The sequence below is a fragment of the Gymnogyps californianus genome, chromosome 5, assembly GCF_018139145.2.
Source record: "Gymnogyps californianus isolate 813 chromosome 5, ASM1813914v2, whole genome shotgun sequence".
NCBI lineage: Eukaryota > Metazoa > Chordata > Aves > Accipitriformes > Cathartidae > Gymnogyps > Gymnogyps californianus.
The window spans coordinates 18560674-18582731 of NC_059475.1; the positions used below are offsets into that span (position 1 = coordinate 18560674).

The window sequence follows — 22058 nt, forward strand, 5'->3', positions numbered from 1 at the left end:
GGACTGACCCTGTTTTGGGTAGGATGCTCAAAAGCGCTCACAGTTGATGGGGCTGCTCCAACAGGCATCTGTACTGACACACTCGCTTGTAGCCATGGAGCAGAGTCCCAGCCTGGCTGGACCTTTCATTTGGTGAGCAAAGCCAGCTCGTGGGGATGGCATGGAGCTGGGGTCTCCTGCTGGTGTGACTGCTAAATTCAGCTTTGCTTCCCATGGTGGTGTGGGCAGCAGCATCCTCAGTGCTCAGCCTATTTCTCTGACACCTGGTTTTCGCCATTCCCCTGCAGGTGGAGGCGGAGGAGCACCAGGACGTGGTGGTCTATGACCAGAGCACGAGGGACGTGACCGGCTTGGCTGCCGACAGCTTCCTCTCCATCCTCCTGGGCAAGCTGGACAGCTGTTTCCACAGCGTCTCCATCCTCACAGGTAGGACCCCTGGGTTACCACTTTACCTGGCACTTGTGCCCTTCGTCTGGAGTTATGGAGCTGTGGCCATGCGTGTCTGTCTGCACCCACTTTCCTGGCCACTGGTGGCTGTGGTGGCAGAGGGCAGCCCCGCACATGGACTGAGAAGGCTCGACCCATGCTGGCATCGCTAGGTCCTCCCCGTGCATTCATTCCTTCCACCGTCCAGCTCCCCACGACTGCGCCCACCAGCCAGGGTGAATGAGAGGAGGGTATGGAGGGATTGCAGTGGCATGGATCCAGCCACCCAAAAGCTGCCGTTCGTTCCCCCATCCCTGTGCTGCTTCATCCCTGGTGAACGTGCCAAGGGCTGGACCCGGTTCAGGCGCTCTGCTCCCTCTCGCTGCTGTTAAAGAGAGGGCAGGAGAGGAAATCCATGGATGTGCTGGGAAGGGGAAGGAGAAGGAGGGCAGGGGCAGAGGGTCATCACTGCGTGAGTCAGGGTCTGCTGGAGATGATGCTCGCTGGGCGCGAGCGTGCAGGCAGGAGGAGGTACGCGCTGCCATAATTACAGCCCTTCTGCAGAGCAAAATGGGAGGCAGGCAACCAATGAATGAAATGCTCCAACCCAGTAGAGAGGAGGAGAAAGAGGCAGTGAGCTGCTGAACAGAGAGTTAAAGCTTGCTTTAATTCCCCATGGCTAGGATGGCTAGGCGTCTGCCTGGCTGGCTGCCCACCTCTGAGCTTTCTGCCCACGGAGGTGTGGGCAGGCACTGCCCCATGCAGCCCCTCAGTCCCACTGAGCTGAGCCAGGCTCCTAGATAGTGCTGAAAGCACAGAGATGGGGATCCTCTCTGTTCCCCAAGCCCGTCCTCATCCTGTGGTGATTGGGTACTGCTTTGGGGCTGAGGTGGAGGGTACCGACCTCTATGTCCCCGGGGCATCGCAGGGATGGAGGGAGCAGCTGTCCCCACAAATCCAGCAGCATGACAGACCCTGGGAAGGGGTAGTTGTGGTGGGGAAGGTGGCACAAGGAAGTGGCATTCAGGGAGCGTTGCCCATGCAAGGCATAGGTAACTGCTGTTGAATTAGAGCAGCTGCATTGTGATGGGGAGAACAGAGCAGAGAAATAATAGGAATAAACCCCGAAGTTCGAGGATTTCAAAAGCAAGCAGGGACTACACGAAATCACATTAAAGCTAATTAACGTGGCCCAGGTTGCAGAGCTCTGCTGAGGCTAGTGCTGGAGGATGCTGCCATGAGCTTGCTACGGCAGCCTCCGGTCCGCCCCAGCAGCCATGCCTGCGGCTCCAAGGTCGTCACAGCATAAACAAGGGCACGGCTTGGCGCACAGTGCAGGAGAAGGAGAAGGTGGATTCGGTCGCATCTGGGAAGGAACCTGCTTAGTCACCAGAACGGGTCAGGAAACAGCCTTCACAGCGTGACCCCAGCACCTCCCAAACCACTGCTGCTTTCCCAGGGCTGGGCGAGGGGCAGCGCTGCGCGCTGGCTGCAAACCCCCACCCGCTGAGTCCTCCTGGAGCGGGGACAGGGCTGGGTGAAGTGGCCCTGAAAGCCCTGGAGCCTTCTCCTCCCTGGGAAAATGAGGGGAGGCTTGGGGGACCCCTGTAGTACCGCTGCACCGCAGCCACATGCACGGCATGCCCCATGCTGGGTGAGCGCCGGTGGCATGCCACCCGCCCCGGCCATCAGCATCGCCACTACCAAGCCCCCTACGAGCAAACCTGCACCCCGCTTGGGCACACGCATCCTCCATCTTCAGGGCGGCCATTTCCGTCCCCCTGGGATGCAAGAGCCCAGACCCCCAAGCAGGAGCACAGCTCTGCAAGGCGCCAAGCAAAGCTTAAACCTCTCTAATTAAAAGTGCCGCAGGGCTGCAGCCTGATGTGGAACACGGGCTACCAGCGGGTGGAAAAAACGGGAACCGAAATGTAGAACACTGGGTCATGGCGGCAGCATTTTACATGGAAATCGTGACTGGAAGTGGCTGCGGAGAGCATCTAGGGGAGGCTGGGCACGATTGCCGACAGGCGCAGCTTCCTCCTGCCTGTGGTGTGGGCAGCAGCCAGGTTGTTTTAGAGGCAGCTCTACAGCGCTTGGGAGGTCTGGGGTGGGATGTGCAGGCTGGGCCTGATTCTGACCCCTCGCCCTGGTGGGGTTTAACCCCCTTGGTCTGTCTGCTCCGGGCTCAGGCACCTTGTCCTGCCCCAACCCATCCCGTGTCCCAGAAGAGGTGCCTGGGTCCTCCCTGGAGGTGGCTTGTGACCCCGGTGGGGAGTCAGGCTGGCAAGGGCTGCTGAAATCTCAGGGTCTTGTCCTGAAATCTCAGCCTGTCCCTAAATGGATGCCAGCACCCCAGGGAACCCTGTCCTGAGGGTCCCCAATCCGGTGTGGCGGCCCTACGCAGCCCCTCCATGCTCCCCAGCTCTCCTCAGCCCCAGCAGGTGTGACACGCGTCCATGCCTCGATGTCCCTATCTCGTGCAAATGCCGTGCTTGGCCATTCTGGCTCGCCTCCAGCCCATCATCCTTCAGATCCTTGAAGTAGCTGATGGGCAAGGACAGTGGAGCTGGGGGTGGCAAGAGTGGCAGCAGGGACCCCTCAAGGGTTAACAGCCCAGAAGCAGCGATTCCAGTGGGCTGGGAAGGAGGAATCTGAGTCAATTATTCCCAGTCTTGGAAATCATCGGCTTCTCTGCTTTTTTCCCTTTTTTTTTTTTTTTTTAATTGTGTAAGTATAAATAGTGCTGCTTGCTGCCCTCCATCCGTGGGAGCAGAAAGCCTGTTGATTTATATGGTTTTCCTGACATCACATGAAGTGGTGGAAAACTGAATGGAGCCAACATTTTTCCTGCATTACGTAATGCCCCCTCCCTCCCTCCCGGCCCAGCTCTGCTATTCCTGCAGGAGCCTGACTGTTCTTTAACCTTTGTTTACTTCAGCACAAACCCTTGCTTTTTTGCTCTTTTTTTGCTATTTTTTGCCTTTTTTTTTGCTTTTTGTTTTTTTTCACTTTGCTTTTTTCCCCCCCTTCTTCTTCCTCTTTGCAAGCTCCCACTTGGTTTTTATTAACAGCCATTATCTGTTTATGAAGCAGCAGCAGTGGTCTGGCTCCATTGCTCCCTGATGGCTCCCGCATGCCAGCTCTTGTATTGGAGCCCGGCCAGAACCGTAGCGTGGTGCTGAGCTGCTGGGTGCTGAGCTTCAGCAGCTCCTCTCCGTTTGTCCAGCTGGAGCGGAGAGTGGAGAGATCTTCTTTTGCTCCCATTCAGCGGCTAAAAGCAACAGCCAAAGGCTTGGGACGCTCATCCAGATGATGCTCAGGCACCCATCCTGTCCCTACTCCTGATCCTTGGGCTGAAGGCCAGGCTCCTCTCTCCTGCGCCCAAAGCCGTATGCCAGCCAGAGATGAAACCGGGGTGGCAGTTTGGCCAGCAGCGGTGGTCCCCACAGCCTGGACTGCTGGGGTTGGGACCACCCTTGCATGGCAGAGGCTCTTTTCATTGCAGTTTCGTGCACCAGGGGAGCTTTATCATTGCAATATCACGCTCCGACCTGAAACAGGCCCCTCGCTTGCTTTCTGAGCTCGAGTCATGAGCGTTTCATCTGGCTCAGGAGCACGTGTGAGATCATCTTCAGCCCCCCCCCCTCCCCCCCCCCAGCCTTTTGTACCAATTCTTCAAGGAACGTTTAAATTTTCCAGTCCTGTTCTTTCTAAATTTGGAGCGTCTGTTTACTCCCAGGATTCGGAAAGAATGTAACAATATCATCAGCGAGAAATCCCTCCCAGCCCTCCACTCGCCATCCTCCTCCTCAGTGAGCGGGCTGGCCTCGGCAGCGCTGGCCGTGACCCAGGTCCTCTCCAGCCTGGCAGTGCTGCGGCCAGCCGGCGCAGCCAGGAAGAGTTGTAATTGCGCAGCAGTGGTGATCCGGAGGGGGCTGAGATTTGGGGGATTTCAGGGGAATCTACCAAAGGCAGGTGACTTCAGAGCGGACAAAAAGAACTAGTGAAAAAGGAAAGGGGATTTCCACTGCAGGAGCTGACTTGGGCTGCCCAGGCATGAGTGGGTTCAGCACTGGCTGGAATTATTTTAGAAACAAGGACTCAGGGACAGATGATTTTAATAAAAAAAAAAGAAAAAGCACTTTTTTTTTTTGCTGCATAGGGACAGTCCTAAAAGGAGGTTAAACATCAGGGCAGCTGAATGTGACTTTGTTCATCCTTGGCTGAAAATACTGTGATGCTTTTGCGTGTCATGTTGGTAAGAAGCCACATGCCAGCGTCACATCTCCCTTGCTGCCTGCTGCTCTTGAAACACATCGGGCTGGGGCTGTTTTGGAGGAAAAGAGAAGATGAATGAAAAAAGCTGAGCTGGGCAGGTGCAAAAGCTGTGCATAGGCAGAGCAGAGCAGAGGGGGCTTGCTTTTAGTCAGAATCCCAGGGGCTGGAGATGGCATGTGCATCCAAAAGGCAGCAAAAATACAAATGAATCTGCAAAGCTTGTCATGGCTGATGCTGAAGCTAAAAGCTTAGCAGGATCCAGAACCAGGATCGAGGCATCTTTATAAACCCAATGTGAGAAAAAAATAATCTAAAACTTAAGAAAGAAAATACCCCGAACACCCACATTTTGGTCGTCAGTCAGAAGCTGTCTGATGGGAGTAGGGAAGCAGGACCCTACTGCAGCTGGTTATTTGATGGTCACCTTCCTCATCACCCATGCTGGGCAGCATCATGATTTCATCTGACAACTTCGGTATGTGAGTGTGTCTCCTGGGGACATAGCACGTGCAGGATGCACTAGCTGGTGGACTTTGTCCTCTGACTCCAGCAGAGCCTCTGCTTGGTACACGGGCCTGAAGGTGCATGCGTAGGTCAAGCGTTAGGGCTATTTCAGGTATCCTCAGACTGCAAGGTCTAAGAGTGCTTGTGGACTTATTGGCGTGAATCCATCAGGTGTACCCACAAGTTTTTCTTCTAAAGTCTATTTACTGCCTCTGAACCTCCCACAAGCACCTCTGCCCACCCGTGGATGTCTCCATCCCATAGCGTACTGTGATGAACCAAAAGAAGCAGATCCTCAGCTGGCAGGAGTGTGGGTATGAATAAGAGGGGCACAGGAGTGGGATGAGATGGGAAAGAGAGCTCACATGGGACTCTCAATTTCTTGCTTCTCCCAGATTTGGGAGTTTTGAAAAAACAGCTTTGCAAATAATGTGAATGGGGATCCTGGTTGTTCTTCATTTACAAACTGCCCATGTGATGCTCGGGAAGGGAAGAAGGGTAGGAAGTGCTGTGGAGGGGGTTACACCCAGCTTTTCTCAAGCCATAGGTGGTGGGGTGCAGGGGGATTACCTGCAGTGATGCTTTTCTTTTAACTGTCCAGAGGTAGGGTGCTATTGCCAGCCTAGTGGGAGAGGCACTTTTTTAAAAATCAAATGGTAACACCAAGGTTTGTGATTTTTACAGTCCTGGAGGTTTAGATAACTCTCCGAACCTCCCTCCCTCTCTCACAAAACATCCCTGGGTCCATGGCACTGGAGGAGTTGCTCTCTTTCCTGCAGCAAAGCCATCTGGGACCACTTTGGCCAGGGCAGGACCATGTTTCTTGCCCTCCAGCTCCCATCCAGTGGGTGCTGGCATCCAACCCTGGCCACCCAGCCTGGCAGTGGCCCTAGGGAGTGCTACCAGTCTCCGCAGCCCGAGGCATGGCGTCGGGGTAAGGTGCTCCCTTCCCACCCTCCACCATGACCGGGAGATGCCTGGGAGGGTTTTGGCCCCGGCGGGACCGGTGGCTGGATCCCTGGGAGGGGTTAAGCCAGGTCACGTATGTGCGAGCTGATTGTATTCCAGACCTATGCTCTAAACCTCCCTGTTTAGCAACACTGTCGTCAGACAACTTGTTTTCCCGATTCTATAATTACCCTGAGGAGCTTCCCCTCCCCCTCCAGCCACGTTTTTAACCATTGGACCCAGAAAAGGCGAGCGAAAGGGCCGAAGGCGGAGAGGGACGGAGGAGAAGGGGCTTAGGGAAGAGCAGCCCTCTGGTTGCCAAGACTTACAAAACCGCCATGTAATTTCATTTCTCATTTCTGGAAAGCTGACGGGAGGAAGGCAACTTCCCCAGTAAGAGATCCCGATGGGCAGGAGCCGCTGCCCAGTTATGGTTTCCTTCCTTTTGAGAAACCTGCCTCCCCTCATCCTCCTCCCCCTTTCCCTGGGCCCACGCCGCACGCTTGTGAAAGGTCAGTGCTGGCAATTATTATAAGGTCCCAGCACTGGGTGGAGAGAGGAACCGCTGGCTGCTGCCCAGCTGGTCTCATGCCAGGCTATAGGTACCGTCGCGATGGGTATGTAGGTGCTGAACAGGGGCTCGTTCTGCTCCCAGCTCTTGCAGGTGGGTTGCATGAGTCTCTCTGACCCGTTGCAGCAGATGTTTTTCTGGTGAGTGCTGTGGCAATGAGAGCGAAGCGGGGCTGGTGAGGCTGGGTGTCTCTCTCCGAGTGGTGCACCTCTGTCTCCTAAATAGGGGCTGGAGGCACAATGGGCGACAGCCTGGCCAGGAGGAGCACCTGGGGAAAGGGGCCGAGGGGCAGCAGCTGATACGTGGGATGTATTTCTGCACTATGGACATTGCCTTTCATCTCTCTACTTGCCACCTCTCCCCTCCCCCAGCACCAGCTCCCAACCCCTACCCTGGTCCTGGCAAAGGAGTGAAGAAGATGGGGAGGGAGCAGGGAGGAGGATGCTGCCTGGGGAATGGTGGCTGCAAGTGGCATCTCCATGTGCCTGGGCCTCACACTGGTGGAGGAAGGGGGTTGCTGACTACCTGTGCTTGCTTGTCTTTTGCGGAGGGTCAGAGGGCCGTGGGACACCGGTGAGCCTCCTGCATTGAGGGCTGCTTGGTGGTGGTGTGCCCAGCTCCCTAGCTGGGGCTCCCAGCAGCCCTGAACTGAAAACTCGGTCCAAACACATCCTGAAGGAACCTGCCAGTACCAAAATAACTTGTGCTGAGGGCTCTTGCAAGCCTGAGGGAGTCAGGCAACCGGAGGGCAGTGAGGGAAGGCAAATGCATGCTTGTGCACTGCTGGGTCAGGGGCAGGTTGATGACTGCACCCCCTAATTCACCACATGCTTCCTACAGCGTCCCCCTCGGCTGGCTCGTGGCGGCCAGCCAGCCACTACCCCTGCATGACCCAGCAATGGCTTCCACCCCAGCGGAGCCCCAACCACAGCTGACAGAGCAGGTCGCAGCCAAATCGCCTGCCAGTGTGGGTAGAGCACCGCTGGCACAGCGGCGGTGGGAGATGGAGGCATCTCCGTTGCTGAGAGCTGTTGGCGCTGGCCACCAGCATCATGCGCCCTCCCTTGTAGGGACGGAGGTGGCAAATGTGAGGGACCACGGACCCCCTGGGGAGCTGCTGTGGGAGCCACTTCCTGAGCATGGCTCTTGGGGGAAGACTGCTCCTCTCTCTTCCAGCCTAGTTGGAGCACGCTTTGAATTTTATCCAACCTCTGACCCACATCTGATAATAATCAAACCATATTTGTTACAACAACAAGGCTCATTAGGAGGCTGGCTCCACTCGGGATGGGGGGGGAGGGGAGAGCACTTAGTTAATGCCAATGACCTCATCTCATGTGATGTCATTCAAAGGAAAAACACTGGAGTCACTCACATATGGCTCAGCCTGGGGTTTTTCAGCCCGTAAAGCTTCAGATTTTCAAAGGCACAATACATGCCCCCCCCCCCCCCTCTGCTTACTATAATCCTGAATGATTTTCTGGAGGCCTGGGCTCAGACCAATAAACTCGTAAGGAGCTGTGTGGAGACGTATTAAGGAGTCCCGTGGGTGGGAAGGGGGCGACAAGTAATTCTCTCCCCCAGGACAAATGCAAAGAAGAAAACACATCAGCCCCCACCTGCTTCAGAAGCCACCGCTGATGGATAGACGCCAGTGGGACTGGGAAAGCCCATTCCTACATGTCCCCTCTTGCTGGACTGTTGCACATGAGAAGGCTTTGGCGGAGGGTGTATCTCCTCCAGACCACAGTCCTGCTCCGCGGGGACCGGGAAGATAACTCCATCTGACACAGCCACGCGCAGGTGTGAGCAGTTCAGCGCCAGCCCCTTTCCCTGCCAGCTGTTGGGGCCCATTCGCCTCCAGCTGTTTGAAACCACTCCAGGATGAGCATCCCTCCTGGGTGATGCTCTCGGTGGAGACATCAGGAGGAAATATGAGCTGGTGGTTAGGGACCTGCCGTCTGGTCCCCAGCTCTGCCCTGCAGCAGAGAACCCCAGAGAAGTTATTTAATCTTTTGTGCCTCAGTTTCCCAAGGGGCAACTTGGGAGATCGTGGCATTGCCCTTCCTGGTGCTGGGGTTCAGAGTTAAACATCCCCCAGGGGATGCACCTTGGTCCTGCCAGGAGCAGCTGTGGGGAGGGGGCAGGACGTGGCGCAGCCTTGGGATGCCCGTCACCGGACGGGTGGCAGCAGGGAGCAGGGATGGAGAGCGGTGCCGCATCCTCTTCGGCGCGGGGGTTTGATCACACACTGCCCTGGCTGGTGCTAAAATGAGGTGTGGGCATTAGCTTCCTCCGTCCGAGTCCCTGTCCCCAAATTAACTCCGCGGAGCCAAATCCGGCGTGGTGCAGCGATCCATCTCCCGCCGCGGCTGCTCGCTGCAGGGGGCTTTAGGCGGGCGAGAAAATCGCGGTTGCGCCTTTAAGCAAGGAGCGAAGCATATGTCAGGCCCGGCGTTCTCCTGCGTGTCTGTGTGCTGAGTAAGGAATGCGGTCGCATGCCTGACCCGTTAGCTATGAGCGCGCTATGAGCGCGCTATGAGCGCGGCGGTGGATGGATCAGCAGGGCTGTTGCTCATGGGCTGAGCTCATTCAGGCTGGAGCGGGAGCCGCACACGCAGAGAGCGAGAGGCGAGGAGCAGGGTGGCCGGGGAAAGGGGGCCACGCCGGGCCCCCCTACCCTGCTCTATTTTTTTTATGCTTTTTATTTTTTCAGCCTGAAGGCTGGAGCCGGGGGGAGGCTGGCGGTGCTCTGCCGCAGGGGGGCTTTTTTGGTTTTTTTAGTATTTTGTTTGCCCGCCAGCTGTTGTTTTGCTAAGGCAAGAGGTGCCCCCGCGAGCCGCAGCCCAGCTGCCTGGATGCCCGTGGATGTAATGATTGCTCCCTCCGAGGACCAGTTCTGGACAGACATGCGCGAGGGGCAGATGAAGCTGAAAATAAGGGTGCGGAGGATGAAGGAGAGCAGGGACATGAGAGGTTTGTCAGCCAGCCGGCTCCTTTCCTTCCGATGGGGACGGAGGGGGAAGAGGGGGCTGCTCCGCCTGAGCCCTGCTTTGCCCGGGGGATGGAGATCGCCTTTGCCGAGCGGCCGACGGGGAGCGGAGCGCGATGGCTGGCGATACAAAGAGCGCAGGCAGCTGGCGAGCGGGGAGATGGAGGCGAGCGGAGAGCGTGTGGAGGGGGAGCGATCGCCAGTTCCCAGCCACGGGCAATGTGCGGAAGCGCTTGCGGAGGCAGCTAGCCTGGTCCTGCAGGCAGCAGCAGGAAAGGAGCTGCACGGAGGGGGCAGCTCCTTCAGGCAGGTGAGAGGCTGCCTGCAGCGGGCAGAGGCATCTGCAGCGGTCCCGGCGCTAGGCAGCTTTCCCACCTGGTGCGGGGTCCGGTGAGGCTGCCTGGCCGGCGGGGACCGCTCCGGGGTCTCCTGAGCCCTTCTCCATCCAGGCAAGCTTGGCGAGGGCGCGGATGGAGCGGAGGAGGAGGAGGGAAGGAGGAAGGAAGGCTGCGGGAGCCAGGGCAGGCTCTGCCGCCAGCATCTCGGCTCCCTCGGGCGCCGGTTCGGAGGAGTCACCGTGTCCGCGCCCCGGGCAAAGGGGAGCGCGCGGGGGAAAGGACGAACGAGGGCGGCGAGGTGTGCAAGCAGCAATCGGCTGAAAGAGCGCTGAGCTGCTGCTGCCCGCACCCAGGCAGCTACCCGACAGAGCCATTTCACTTCACTAGCGCGGTTGCTGCCTGCCCATCTTCGGGGGATTTCTTTCAGAAAGGGGGTTTGCTGGGTTTCCACCCCCCAGTGCCAGGGTGAAGGGTAAGCGGAGGAAGGGGATATTAACTGGAGCAGCTTAAAAATATGCCGAGCCTGGAATGACCTAGATTACCGAAGGGTTGAATCAAGAAACTTCCCCTCCATCACCACTTAAAATGGGAGCCTGCTAAAAGTGCTTGACAGGTTTTTGTGGCATGAAGCACATAACCCAGTGATGGTGTCATTAGTAATAAGTCACTCCTGGAAATGACACATTTTTCTTTACTTAGAACGAGTAAGGCTGGTCCAAAGCAGGCACAGTCACCAGAGGAAAATCAAGCCCAGCGGCTCGGGGAGTGTGTCCATGGTTGTGTGGGTGGAGGGCTTCCTTTCTGCCGTTTTTCTTTTTTTTTAAGGATGTTTTCTGCTCATTTCGGAGAACGGGAGGGGGTCTGGGACCAGCCTGTAAGGCCGAGGGGGCTGGCCTGGGTTGGGAGGCAGCAGGAGAATGTAGTAGCAGATGGGCAGAGGATGTTCGGGGTGACCGTTGGGGAAATGGGGAATTCACATGAATCCATAATAGGGCTGATTCATCGGCTTTCTCATCCCCACTGCTTGGAAAAGAAAAAGGAGCCAGCAGTGGGGTGATGAAATTTGGTGCTGAGTGAAGGGAGGGTGAAACCCAGGCTGGGGGAGAGCACAGAGGCTGGGCAGCGGAGTGCGGGGGGACAGGGGACTAGGCGAGCACCAGACATCTCTCTCCAATGCACTGAGACGGGTGGAAGTAAAAGAGCATCAGCCAGGAGAGGGCGAGTTGGCCGAGCTGTGGAGCACCGGGATTTCACCCAGGTGGGTGGGAAGGGTCCAAGCCGGCTGCCTGCACCGGGCATCGCTGGCAGGGCTGGGAAAAAGCAAAGGGGGCTACAGCGCCGAGAGGGGAACAGTGAGGATGGAGGCAGGGGAAAAATTCAGAAACGTCCCAGGCAGCGGGAAGTGCTGACAAAGCCCCGGAGCTTCCCGGAGCACAGTGAGTAAGGGTGGCAGTAAGCAGTGTTTCATCACACCGCCCGGCTTAGCTGCCGGCACCAACAGGCTCCCACCCAGCACAAGAGCCAGGGAGACGGCTTTTTGCAAAGAGGGATTTTCCCAGCAGCTCTGGGGGTTGACATGCAGCGTGCCTGGCCCCTCCGCTTTCCTTCCTTCAATTCAACCTGCCACAGAGATGCTCGGCCGAACACTCGGTCTCACTGCCCTGCCAAGGCTGAGCATGATGCAGGCGAAGACTGGGGTTTTGCAGGTCCCCCCAGCTCTCATCATCTGCCATGCCTCAATTCAGCAAAGTGGTTTAACCCTTGGGGACGGATGTGTCAAGGCACTGGGAGCAGCATGTTCCCAAGGGGCTGGGGTGATGGGAAGGGGGCATTCAGGCACCATTCTGGCTACCAAGCCAGCACAGCAGTCGTGCTGGCGTGGTGGCTGCTCCAGCAGCAGCCGAGGCGTGTGCTCACTTGCATGCCCCGCTGCCCCTCGCCACGTGCCGCCCTGGCAGTGGCTCTCAGCCACCACAGGCATTTTAATGAGAGCTGGGCAGAGCCTGGCCTCTCTCAGCCCCCTTGGCCACCAGGAGCTTTAGGGGGGCAGAGGGTCTCCAGCACAAGCACAGGAGTGAAACCCATTGGTGCGACCGCGGGCTGCTGCAAAAGCTCCAGCACCTGCACAGGGAACCGGTCTCTGAGCAGTTCCAGCTGCTGCTCTTTAACACTCATTATGGGAGCAATGAGGGTGGGCTACAAACCACCTCTTTAATACCTCTCATAGGCCTCCTGCCAGCTCCTGGTGCGAGAGGAGGTGGGGTGCAGCAGCTGCTGGCCCAGGGAGGGTTTGCAGCTCTGGCTGTACCTGTTCCCTCCCCCTTGCTACCACAGACTGATGGCACAGTGGGGTGACATGTCACCTCTTCTTCCCTGTTTCCTGCTGGAGGGCTTTGGGTTGGATGTGCTCCACCATGCACATGGGAGGCTGGCAAACAGGACATGTCCCTGCTGCTCGGTGTGTCTCTGAGGGGGCATTTAGGAGACTCATGGGGCTGGGGGTATTCAAGAGGCACAGAGCTCTCCCGAAGTGTGGTTTTGGGGTGAGGCAGGTGCCCTGGGCAGCCCTTTTGCAGCCTCTTGCAGTTGGCGGGGTGCAGCATTGAGGCCAGAGCTGTTGGGTTGTTTCAAGGGACTCTGAAGGAGGTGAGTCCATGGGGCCAGAGATGAATGGGCAGTCTGCAGCCATCAGAGCGAGACATGAGAGGGTTTTCAAGCCCCGTCGTTTCCCTGTGTCAACTTTATGCCTCCAGCCTAGGAAGACGGCCTCAGTGCAGGGAGGGACGCAGGGAGCAGCAGGGAGCTGGGATAGCCCTGCTTAATGTGCCCCACACCTCGCTTTTATCCCCAGCAGCATCTACCCTAACGTCCTGTGCAGCTCAATGGATTGTAAATCCCCAAAGCTGGGGCTTACCACCGGGAGGAAAATGATGCCACACCATGTCCCTGTCCCTAGCCAGGACTTTGTCACATTCTGTGTCACCCTCCCTGCACCACCACTGCTGCCCTGCCTTGACAGAGAGGGGAACAGGGCAAGTTGCAGGTGATGGGTGATGCCTGAGATGTTGTCAGTATCCCAACCATGAGCTGGATGTCCCCAGAGACCACCTGAAGGTGACAGCCAAGGCAGCAGAAGGGTCCCCAGGTGCAATAGGGTCCCAGCTCAGCAGTCCAACACCTCTCTCCTTCCACCTTCTGATCTCCTTCCATGCCCATCAGCCCAGTGCCAGCACTGGGACTTTTTGTTCATTTTGGTTATAGCCATCTCAGGGTCTTATGCAGCCGCTGGTGCAAAGAGAGACTGGCAAAGGGGCTCCTCACTGTGCAGTTTGCTGCTCAAGGGGAGAAGTCGCAGGGCTCCCCAACAGTTGCAGTAGTGCTGGTACCACAGGGGCTTATTCAAAAATGCAACTGGCATCTCCCCCCAGGCTGACGGATGGGCTCGGGAAGGATTCCCGGGATGGCCACCTTCTCTCTGTGGCGTCTGTTCTCCCAACAAATCCAGTTTCACCGGGAGGTTGTCATAGATGTTCAGCTGGAAAACGTGCAGAGGGAAGGGCCTGGCAAAGGTGGGGTGGGGGAGAAGTTGTGGGGTTTTTCCCCCTCCTCTGTTTGCTGCCAGGGCCATGCAGAGCAGGGTTGGGGGCTGGCCTTGAGGGGTCTCTGCAGGGCACAGCAGGAGTTGGAAAGGTGGTCAGCACCCTGTGAGCGAAGCCCGGGATGGGGGAAGAAATGAGGTTTCAGTTGTTGCACTCTTCTGGCACTAAGTTGCTGCAACACCCCGTGCCTCGGTTTCCCTCTTTCCTCTGGGAGGGGGTGTGACAGCACTCCCCTCCCTCCCAAAAGCTGCGTTTCTCTTCAGCCCCACCCTGAGCTGAACACCGCTAAGGGTTTTTATGTCTCTGGGGGCATTGCTGAATGAACCCCCCAAAGCTGCCCTCCCAGCGACCTGCCTGATGTTGGTTCTTGGCTCCTCCTTCCTCCATCTTCAGCAGGAGCAGTGAAGGCATCCCCGCTTCTGGCCTGATTCCCTGTGCCCAAACATCCCCCCTCTCCTCCTGTGCCCCACCTCTGCCTCAGGTAATTGCAGGAGGCAGGAAGACACTGGCTTTTCCAGGAAATGGTTTTGGGAGCCCTCAGGAGTGCTGGAGCCATGAGCAGCGCATGGGGGCCATGCCATGCGGGGACCAGCTCCTGCCCAGCAAGCCCTCACCAGGCTTGAGGGGAGCATCAAGAAGAAACCAGAGATCCCCAAGCACCCGCTCCACATCAGATAGAAATCCTTCCTGAGCTTAATTCCCCACGTGCCAAGGGCGCTCCCAGCACCAGCACTGTGAATAAGAGAGGAAAGACTAGAAAGACCCTGGCTCGTCACCCTGTGGGGCTCTGCCACTCTCTCCCAGCAAAAGCTGGGATCCATGGCCCAGGGTATAGAGGGGGGGAAAGCCCAGGTATCAGCTGGAGCCCAGCCAGGGACATTCACTGCCTTTGGGATTGTTTTGAAGAGCTGCTTCACTTTCTAAAAATGAAAGGCATGCTAGAGCAGCCGGCATGGGGTGGGGTGAGCATCGCTTCGAGGTTGGGATGGCATTGGGTACCCGGCCCCATCTCTAGGGTTTCCCCCAAGCCTGGGCTGCCCTCAGCAGCTGCAAGCATGGGGGAAATGAGGACAGGCAGGATGCGAGCATGCCTGGGCTCCCAGAAACAGGGTTGGGGCTTTGCTTGGGACAAGCAGGGTGAGCTATGGACATCATTTCAGGTGCTGGCATCCTCCGGTTGCTGGCAGCATGCCGGGGTAGGCACCACAGCCGAGGGAGCTGCTGCCACTCTGCAAACATCCCCGCCTGCTTCGCAGCCCCCTCTGCCCCTGCCTGGACTTCCCCGGGCAGGGCTGGCAGAGGATCTGCTGCTGGGCGAGTGCTGGCGGAGGCGGGCAAGGGGGGAGAGCGGCGTGCCCTGACCTGCTTTAGCTATGAGATCACCCCATGCTCCTGACTTTTAAAGAGCGATATGAAGCCATACACAGCCCTGGGTGGCTCTTCACAGGTATGAGTGAGCATGAGAGGCTGGGGACATGGGGACCGGAGCAGGCACCGATCCCCGGGGCTGCACTTGCATGCACCCAGCTCCCCAAAAATGTGCGGGGTTCCTTTGGAAAAATTCCCATGTTGTTTTGCAGGAGTCCAGGGGTCAAATCTGCCCCCCACTCAACCCCGTGTGCTGCAGGCTTCCCTGGGGGCAGCTGAAGGAAACCCTTCCCGCAGGGTTTCTGCTCGAGCATCCCCCAGGCATCAGCAGCGTGTGCTAAAGCACGAGGCGAAGTAGAGAGGTCGCACGTGTCCACGCAGGGCTCTGGCCGGTGATTTACGCTCTTTGGCAATGGGGATGCAGCACGGGGATGAGCAGTAACCAGAGCTGCGCTGCACCTGCACTGGGCCTCCTGCTTTCGCTCTGATTTAATGTCCCATTTGAGAGGTGATGTAATTTCAGAGGGAGCCAGAGAAAAGGAAGTGCTGGAGAAGATAAGGTGCTTTAACTCTACCCCTCCCAGCTTGGCCAGGTTTTCAAGCTGAGAGCTGTGTTAGCTGCCAGCCAGGAAATGTAAGAGAGGGGAGGAAAGAGGTTGGTTGGAGGACACCTTCCTCTTGGGACAGTGGGAGCTGACACCAGGAGCTGCTGAGATGGAGGGTGATGGAGGACCTTGGATGTTCCCAGGTGATGTTAGCATGATTTTGTGCGCTGCTCTGGCTTCTCCATCACCTTCACCTCCCAAACATGTGGGGTGGGTTGTCTGCAGCACCAGTCATACCCCACCGGAGCCTGGGTGCCACACCAGCAGCCAGGAGGGTGCTCCAGGAGGATCAGCAGAAATGCTGGCAAGGTGCTGGAGAACGTAAATTGAGAATGGGCCAAGGCTGCCCTGCTTCCGAAGGGGAGAGAGACTGAATGGAAGGGTCGTTACCAAAGGCTCATTAAAAGGTCTTGTTTAGCTGTGGAGATGGGCCAGGGATTCCCATGATGCTGAGTCCAGAGACTTGGACTTTCAGAAGGATCTCGTGGGGGCATCCTGGTCCCTCTAACAGTCAAAGGCCGTCAAGCCCCAAAGTCTTCTCTGCCCTTTGGGTGATGTCAAGCTGCATCTGCTCATTCGCATGACTGGGAAGACCTCAAGGGAGACTGGTTGGGCTGATACGACCCAAGATCCTCTCCATTGCACCAAGCTGTCACCCAGATGTCCTCAGCTGGAGGGGAGTGAGGTTGGGCCACCACTAGCCAGACCCAGCTCTACCCCGGAGGACAGGATCGGTGAGCAAGAGCAAATCAGGATCACCAGTGGCCTTACGCAACCGCGCAGGATGTGCGACAGCACCGGGGGTTTTCCAGCTCCCCGAGCTGCCCACCATGCAGGCAGGGCAACGCTTGCTGCCCTTCTTAAGTCAGTGCTCTTGCCGCTTGAGCTGGGTACTGGCTTTCAGGCAGACTCATTCACATTTAGGCTGTGCTTTTGACCATGCCAGACACCGTGGCGATAGCTCTGGCTGTTAGATGCCACCTACCACAGCCCCAGCTGGGGGTTTTCTCTCAATATTGGGCTTCGAGATGCTCAAGCTGGGTATGACTGCCCAGCAACTTGGTGCGGTAAATTGGGCACTGCTTGCTGTCACATACAGTGAGGTCAGAGCTTGAAAAACGGCAATGGCCTCCAGGTACTGATGTGCCGGTCCAGTCCGATGTGTTGGAAATCGTGGGCTCAGCGGGGCTGGGCAGAAGTGGCATCTCTCAGAAACTACTATGTGTAAGTGTAGCCGTTGCGGCAACGTTTGGGCTGACCTCCCCAACCTGGGGAGCTTTGCGCCTCGGTGGGCTTGCTTGTCGTCATCCTGCCCTGGTGGGTTTTGCTATCAAAAAGTGACCCTGGTTGTCCTCAGAGTAGTAGGCAGCCAAGAAAAGGACTTTCTCTTCCTGTCATTTGTCTGAATCAAGTTGCAAAGAGCAGGAGGGGGTGTGGGATGCCTCACGTGTGTATTAATATCCAGCTATGGCAGGAAAAATCAGAGCTGGGTCTCCATTCATTTCTCTGTGTGTGTGGCACAGTCATCACAATGTGTCTGCAGTGGTTAGCGATGGCTGGTGGCTTTTTGCTCCTCAAGGCTCTGTTCTCAGTGTTGCAGGGTTATCACCGCTTTGTCCACAGCCCAGGCCTCGGGGTGCCAGGTACTGATGGTCTCAGCCTCACTGCTACAAGCTCAATGTCCCCAATTTCTCCGCAGGAGGCTTTGCCACCTTCTCATCCTGCTTCCCGGGCCTCTGTGAGGGGAAGCCAGCTGCCATCCTGCCGATGAGCATCTCCCAGCCATGCTTGCCCGTGGCCAACGTCGGCCCCACGCGCATCCTGCCACATCTCTACCTGGGCTCCCAGAAAGACGTCCTGAACAAGGTATGGCCCTGTCAAGGGGACACGTCTGCCCTGTCCCATCTGGGACCCCAGCCATGCAGAGGAGTGAGGGCATTAAGGACTCTTTTCCTGCCCGGTGGGAGGACCACGCATGGTCAGTCTGACCCTACCAGGAGGCTGAAGGCAGGGAGTGCATAGGCAGAGCCCGGCAGAACTGGGGAGGGGGGTTGCAGGATGAGTCATCTTACATTGATGAGCTTTGGGGTGGTCAAACTTCCCAAGTGCCCGTAGCAAACTCAGGGGCAGGAGGAGCACGGCCAGGAAAACACTTGGGCTTGGAGGGGGAGTTACCACAGCTGGAGGGAGATGTGGGACAGGAGCCAGCTTTGCACCCACCCACCTCGCCAGCGAGGCTGCCAGATAACACCAATTTCAGCAACCTTGTGATCCTCTTGGGAGCCAGAGAGAGTGGGAGCAAGCTGGGGTATTCAGCCACGGCAGCGCAGGGACAGGCAGCTCTGGCCAGGGGCAGGGGCTTGTTCAGGAGGCCCAAAAATGAGCAAAGTTTTTTGCTGTGGGGAGAGAAGAGAAAAGAAGAACAGTGCCCTTTTAAAGATGCTGGAAGGGCTGTGCTGTGATGTCACGCCAGGGAAGGAATTTTGTTTAAAGGAAAAATAACGGCGAGAAGAAAGAGAGAGGAATTGCAGTTAAAATGCTGCCGGGTGTCTGCCTACCATGGGCAGGACGGAGCCAGCCGGGCGTCCTCGCCTGGGGCAGGCGGGGGGAGAGGGACCACAATGCCAGAGAGGGGTTAGAGACAGAAGGGAGGGAGAGAGAAATTATATACAGGGAGTATAAGGAAATGAAAGAGAAAAATGCCAAGAATGTGAGCCCAGGAGCTGGGCTGGCTCCGCCGAGCTAAGGCCGGGTTCTGCAGAGCCTGCTGGGGCGGGCAGGAACCAGCCGCTGGAGAGCCAGGGCCGAAATCCTGGTGTGGTCTCCTGAGGAGCCAATGTCAGGCAGGGAAATTGATGTTTTCCTTCCCTCCCCGCCTCCTCAGAGGGCTTTGTTCATCTTTTGGAGCTGTGTTTTCTGCCATCCCCATGATGTGGCCAGAAGATGCTCTATTCACAGGCAGCAGAGCAGGGTCAAGTGTGGAGGTCCGTGCATGGGTGATGCTTCTCTTCTCCAGCACGTTGCAAAGGAGAGATCCCACATGGCAGCTCCACGCACTCTGACATGTGGAAGGACTCTTTTATCTCCATGTTTTCTCCTCCTGTTTAATTCTGGGTCTTCCCTGGAATAGTGGAGACCGGGAACTGAGACCCAGCAGCTGGCACAGATGTTCCCCCATTTTTTATAAGCAACCTGCCCCCAGTTGTACAGGTGATACCTGATCTGATGGGACAGGGAAAGAGACAGGGGTCAGATGAGCCATAAATTTGGTGTCAGCACCGCATATAGGTGAAGCTGGCCATAGCCCTGGGAGGGAAGGAATGGAGGTTGGTGTGGATGCAGCAGTACACACCCAGCAAGCCAGTTCCCTGATGGATGGCCCGTGGGTCGAACCTCATCCCCTCTTTGCAGTTTTTCATCTGACCCTATTTGCGTAAGGTCTCCCTTGTGCCGTTGCATTTTATTGAGTCAGAAATATGGGCAGTGATGGTAGCCATTGAGTGGCCAAAGCAGAAAAGTCACAGAAAACAAGTCCAGATTCACTCCAGTGTCAGAAAGAGGGAAGAGATGGTTCCCCTTGCCACCTGCCTATGTCCCAACACAAAAGTGTATGTTCACAGTGAAGAACTGTGAACAACTAACAAATCTGCGAGAACTCCCGATGCGTTTCTGAGAGGTGTGGGAGCAAAGACATGGGTTGACATTGGTTAACATAGGGTGCTACCAGTGACTCCCCCCACTCTGTTGGTGAGATGCCTCCTCTCTCCCTCAGCTGATACTTTCAAAGCTTTCAGCCAGAGTTTTCACTGATTTTCTTTCCTGTATTTTCCTATTCCTTTCATACTGGAGTTCTTGGATTTTCCCCTCTGGGACCCCCTTCCAGGTGTCTTTGGTCTTGCTTACTTTTACTTGGACCAAAGTAAAGATCTGCTGAGGTTCAAACTTGTGTCATCTAAATTGACATAACTTTCTCAGCTGGTCTCTGCTGTACTACCATCAACTAGGCCAAGGCAGCAGTGGGAGACCCACAGGAGAAAATATTGGGATGGGAAAAGGCAGGGAGTGCATGGCAAGGCAGATCTTCAGCACTCAGTGCTGGCTGAACTCAGCCGATCATTCGATTGCTTCTTTCCCACCAGGACTTGATGACACAGAATGGGATAAGCTATGTCCTCAACGCCAGCAACTCCTGTCCCAAGCCAGACTTCATCTGTGATAGTCACTTCATGCGCATTCCTGTCAATGACAACTACTGTGAGAAGCTGCTTCCCTGGCTGGACAAGTCCATTGAATTCATTGGTGAGCTTTTGTTACAATGGTTGCAGACCCTCCAGTTCTCAGCCTTCAAAACCTGAACTCTTTTTCTGTCCTCCATGGTCTTACTCCCAGCAACCCTTGTCCTTTCACACAAAGGGGTTGAGGGTTGGGGAGGGAGGCTAGAATCATTTTGCTCACCATGTCTGACCTCATCGATGCTTTTCTCTCTGTTTCCTCTACCGTGCTCCAGACAAGGCCAAGGTGTCCAGCTGCCAGGTGATTGTGCACTGCTTGGCCGGGATCTCCCGGTCGGCCACCATCGCCATTGCCTACATCATGAAGACCATGGGTATGTCATCAGATGATGCTTACAGGTGAGTTTTCCCCAGAGGGCAGGGAGGGGTTACGCTGGTATGCTTCACTCCAGGGAAGGAAAGCAGACTGTGCCCAGAAGGAGAGGGTGGGAGCTCCTTGAAGCTCTGTGCCTTGGCTGAGTCCCAGTGAAACCAAACCAAACCTCCCTTCATAAAGTGCATGCAATGAAGAATGTTTGGTAGCAGTAAAATGGCGGGGGGAGGCAGTCCCAGCTCTACCCCGGGGCATCTCGAGGTCCCATGGTTCCCCAAGACCCCTTTCTTCAGAAGGGGTCCTGGATGATGCCTCTTCTTCCCAAAGAGGCTGAGAGAGCAGGGGTGACCTGCTGAAGGACCAAGCACCAACTGGGGCTGTCTGTGCCTCTTGGCAGGTTCGTTAAGGACCGTCGCCCATCCATCTCACCCAACTTCAACTTCCTGGGCCAGCTCCTGGAGTACGAGAGGAGCCTGAAGCTCCTCAAGGCCCTGAAGTCAAAGGGCGACCGGGGCGAGGGGGACGCCCAGCAGGACCCAGCAGAGGTGGCTGAGGGCGGCCGGCATCCCCCACCACCTACCTCAGAGAAGGCCGAGGAGGTGCCGAGAGGCGCCGGCTCGGCGTCCCCCCACAGCGACCCCGAGCGTCAAGGCGGGACCCCAAAGGTCCTGTCGCCCACTGCCCTGCAGCAGGGGCTCAACGGCTTGCACCTCTCCTCTGAGCGCATCCAGGACACCAACCGCCTGAAACGCTCCTTCTCCCTGGACATCAAGTCCGCCTACTCCCCCAGCCTGCGGCAGGACCCCCCCGGACTCCCTGGCCCTGGGGACACCCCCAAACTCTGCAAGCTGGACAGCCCCACGGGCCCTGGCGGCCTCGGCCCCTTCTCCCCGGGGGCAGACAGCCCCGACCGGCCGAGTGGGCCCGACCTCCTGCTGGAGGCCAAGGTGAGGCAGCGGCGGAAGCACCGGCACCCGGCGGGCTCGCCGGCCCACGGGCTCAGCCTCAACGTTAGCGGGGCCTGCGCTGCACGCAAGAGCCCTGGCGCCGAGGATGGGCTGCCGCCGCGGCTTGGCCAGCCGGCCGCCACTCCGGTGCCACCACCACTGCTGCGTGGAGTGGGGTCCACCTGGAGTCCCCCAGCACTGCCTCCGGTGAGGCTGGCTGGTACTTTGGCATGGACTCCGGCAGCGCCAGTGGTAGTGGCGGGAGCCTGTTTGCCGGCACTGGCCCATATCCACCGCCGTTCAGCTGCAGCGGGGTGGCGGGTGGCTGTGAGATCAGACTGAGGGACAAGGCACGGGCTGAGCCGCGGGACGGGCGGCACAGCTGGCATGAGGAGGCCGGCGCTGAGAAGCAGTTCAAGCGGAGGAGCTGCCAGATGGAGTTCGAGGAGACCATGTCTGAGGGCAGGGCCCGGGAAGAGCTGGGCAAAATCAGCAAACAGTCCAGCTTTTCGGGCAGCATGGAGATCATCGAGGTGTCCTGACACCCACCCGAGGCGCCTGGAGAGCGGGGACGGGGACAGGGTGGGGGAATATTTAAGCTGGGGGGAGGGGGGTGGCGGGGTTGGGTGGGGAGTATTTATACCCGCACGTGCATTTTGGGAGCGCACGCGCTGAAACCGAAGCAAAGGCAGATAAGTCTTTCCAGAGTCGGGAAACATGACGGTGGATGCTTAGTGTCCCTCCTGCACCCACCCGGTCCTTTCCCCCCCATCCCCAGGGAGTCCCAGCCCTCGGAGACCTGCGTTCGAAATTTGGCCATAAAATTCGAGCGGGAAGGGGCAGGGGTCACAATTTTGGCTGCGGGGATGGGGCA

General features: G+C 57.3%; 1 protein-coding gene across 1 annotated transcript in view; it reads left to right on the forward strand.

Annotated features, from left to right (window-relative positions):
• Positions 1-21762, forward strand: part of DUSP8 (dual specificity phosphatase 8) — a 42878-nt gene extending 21116 nt beyond the window's left edge. The window contains 6 exon segments of the mRNA XM_050897639.1: positions 288-426; positions 17332-17498; positions 19772-19931; positions 20140-20263; positions 20635-21280; positions 21283-21762. Coding sequence (XP_050753596.1) covers positions 288-426; positions 17332-17498; positions 19772-19931; positions 20140-20263; positions 20635-21280; positions 21283-21726 — 1680 coding nt within the window. The 3' untranslated portion in view covers positions 21727-21762.
• Positions 21763-22058: the final 296 nt, after the last annotated feature.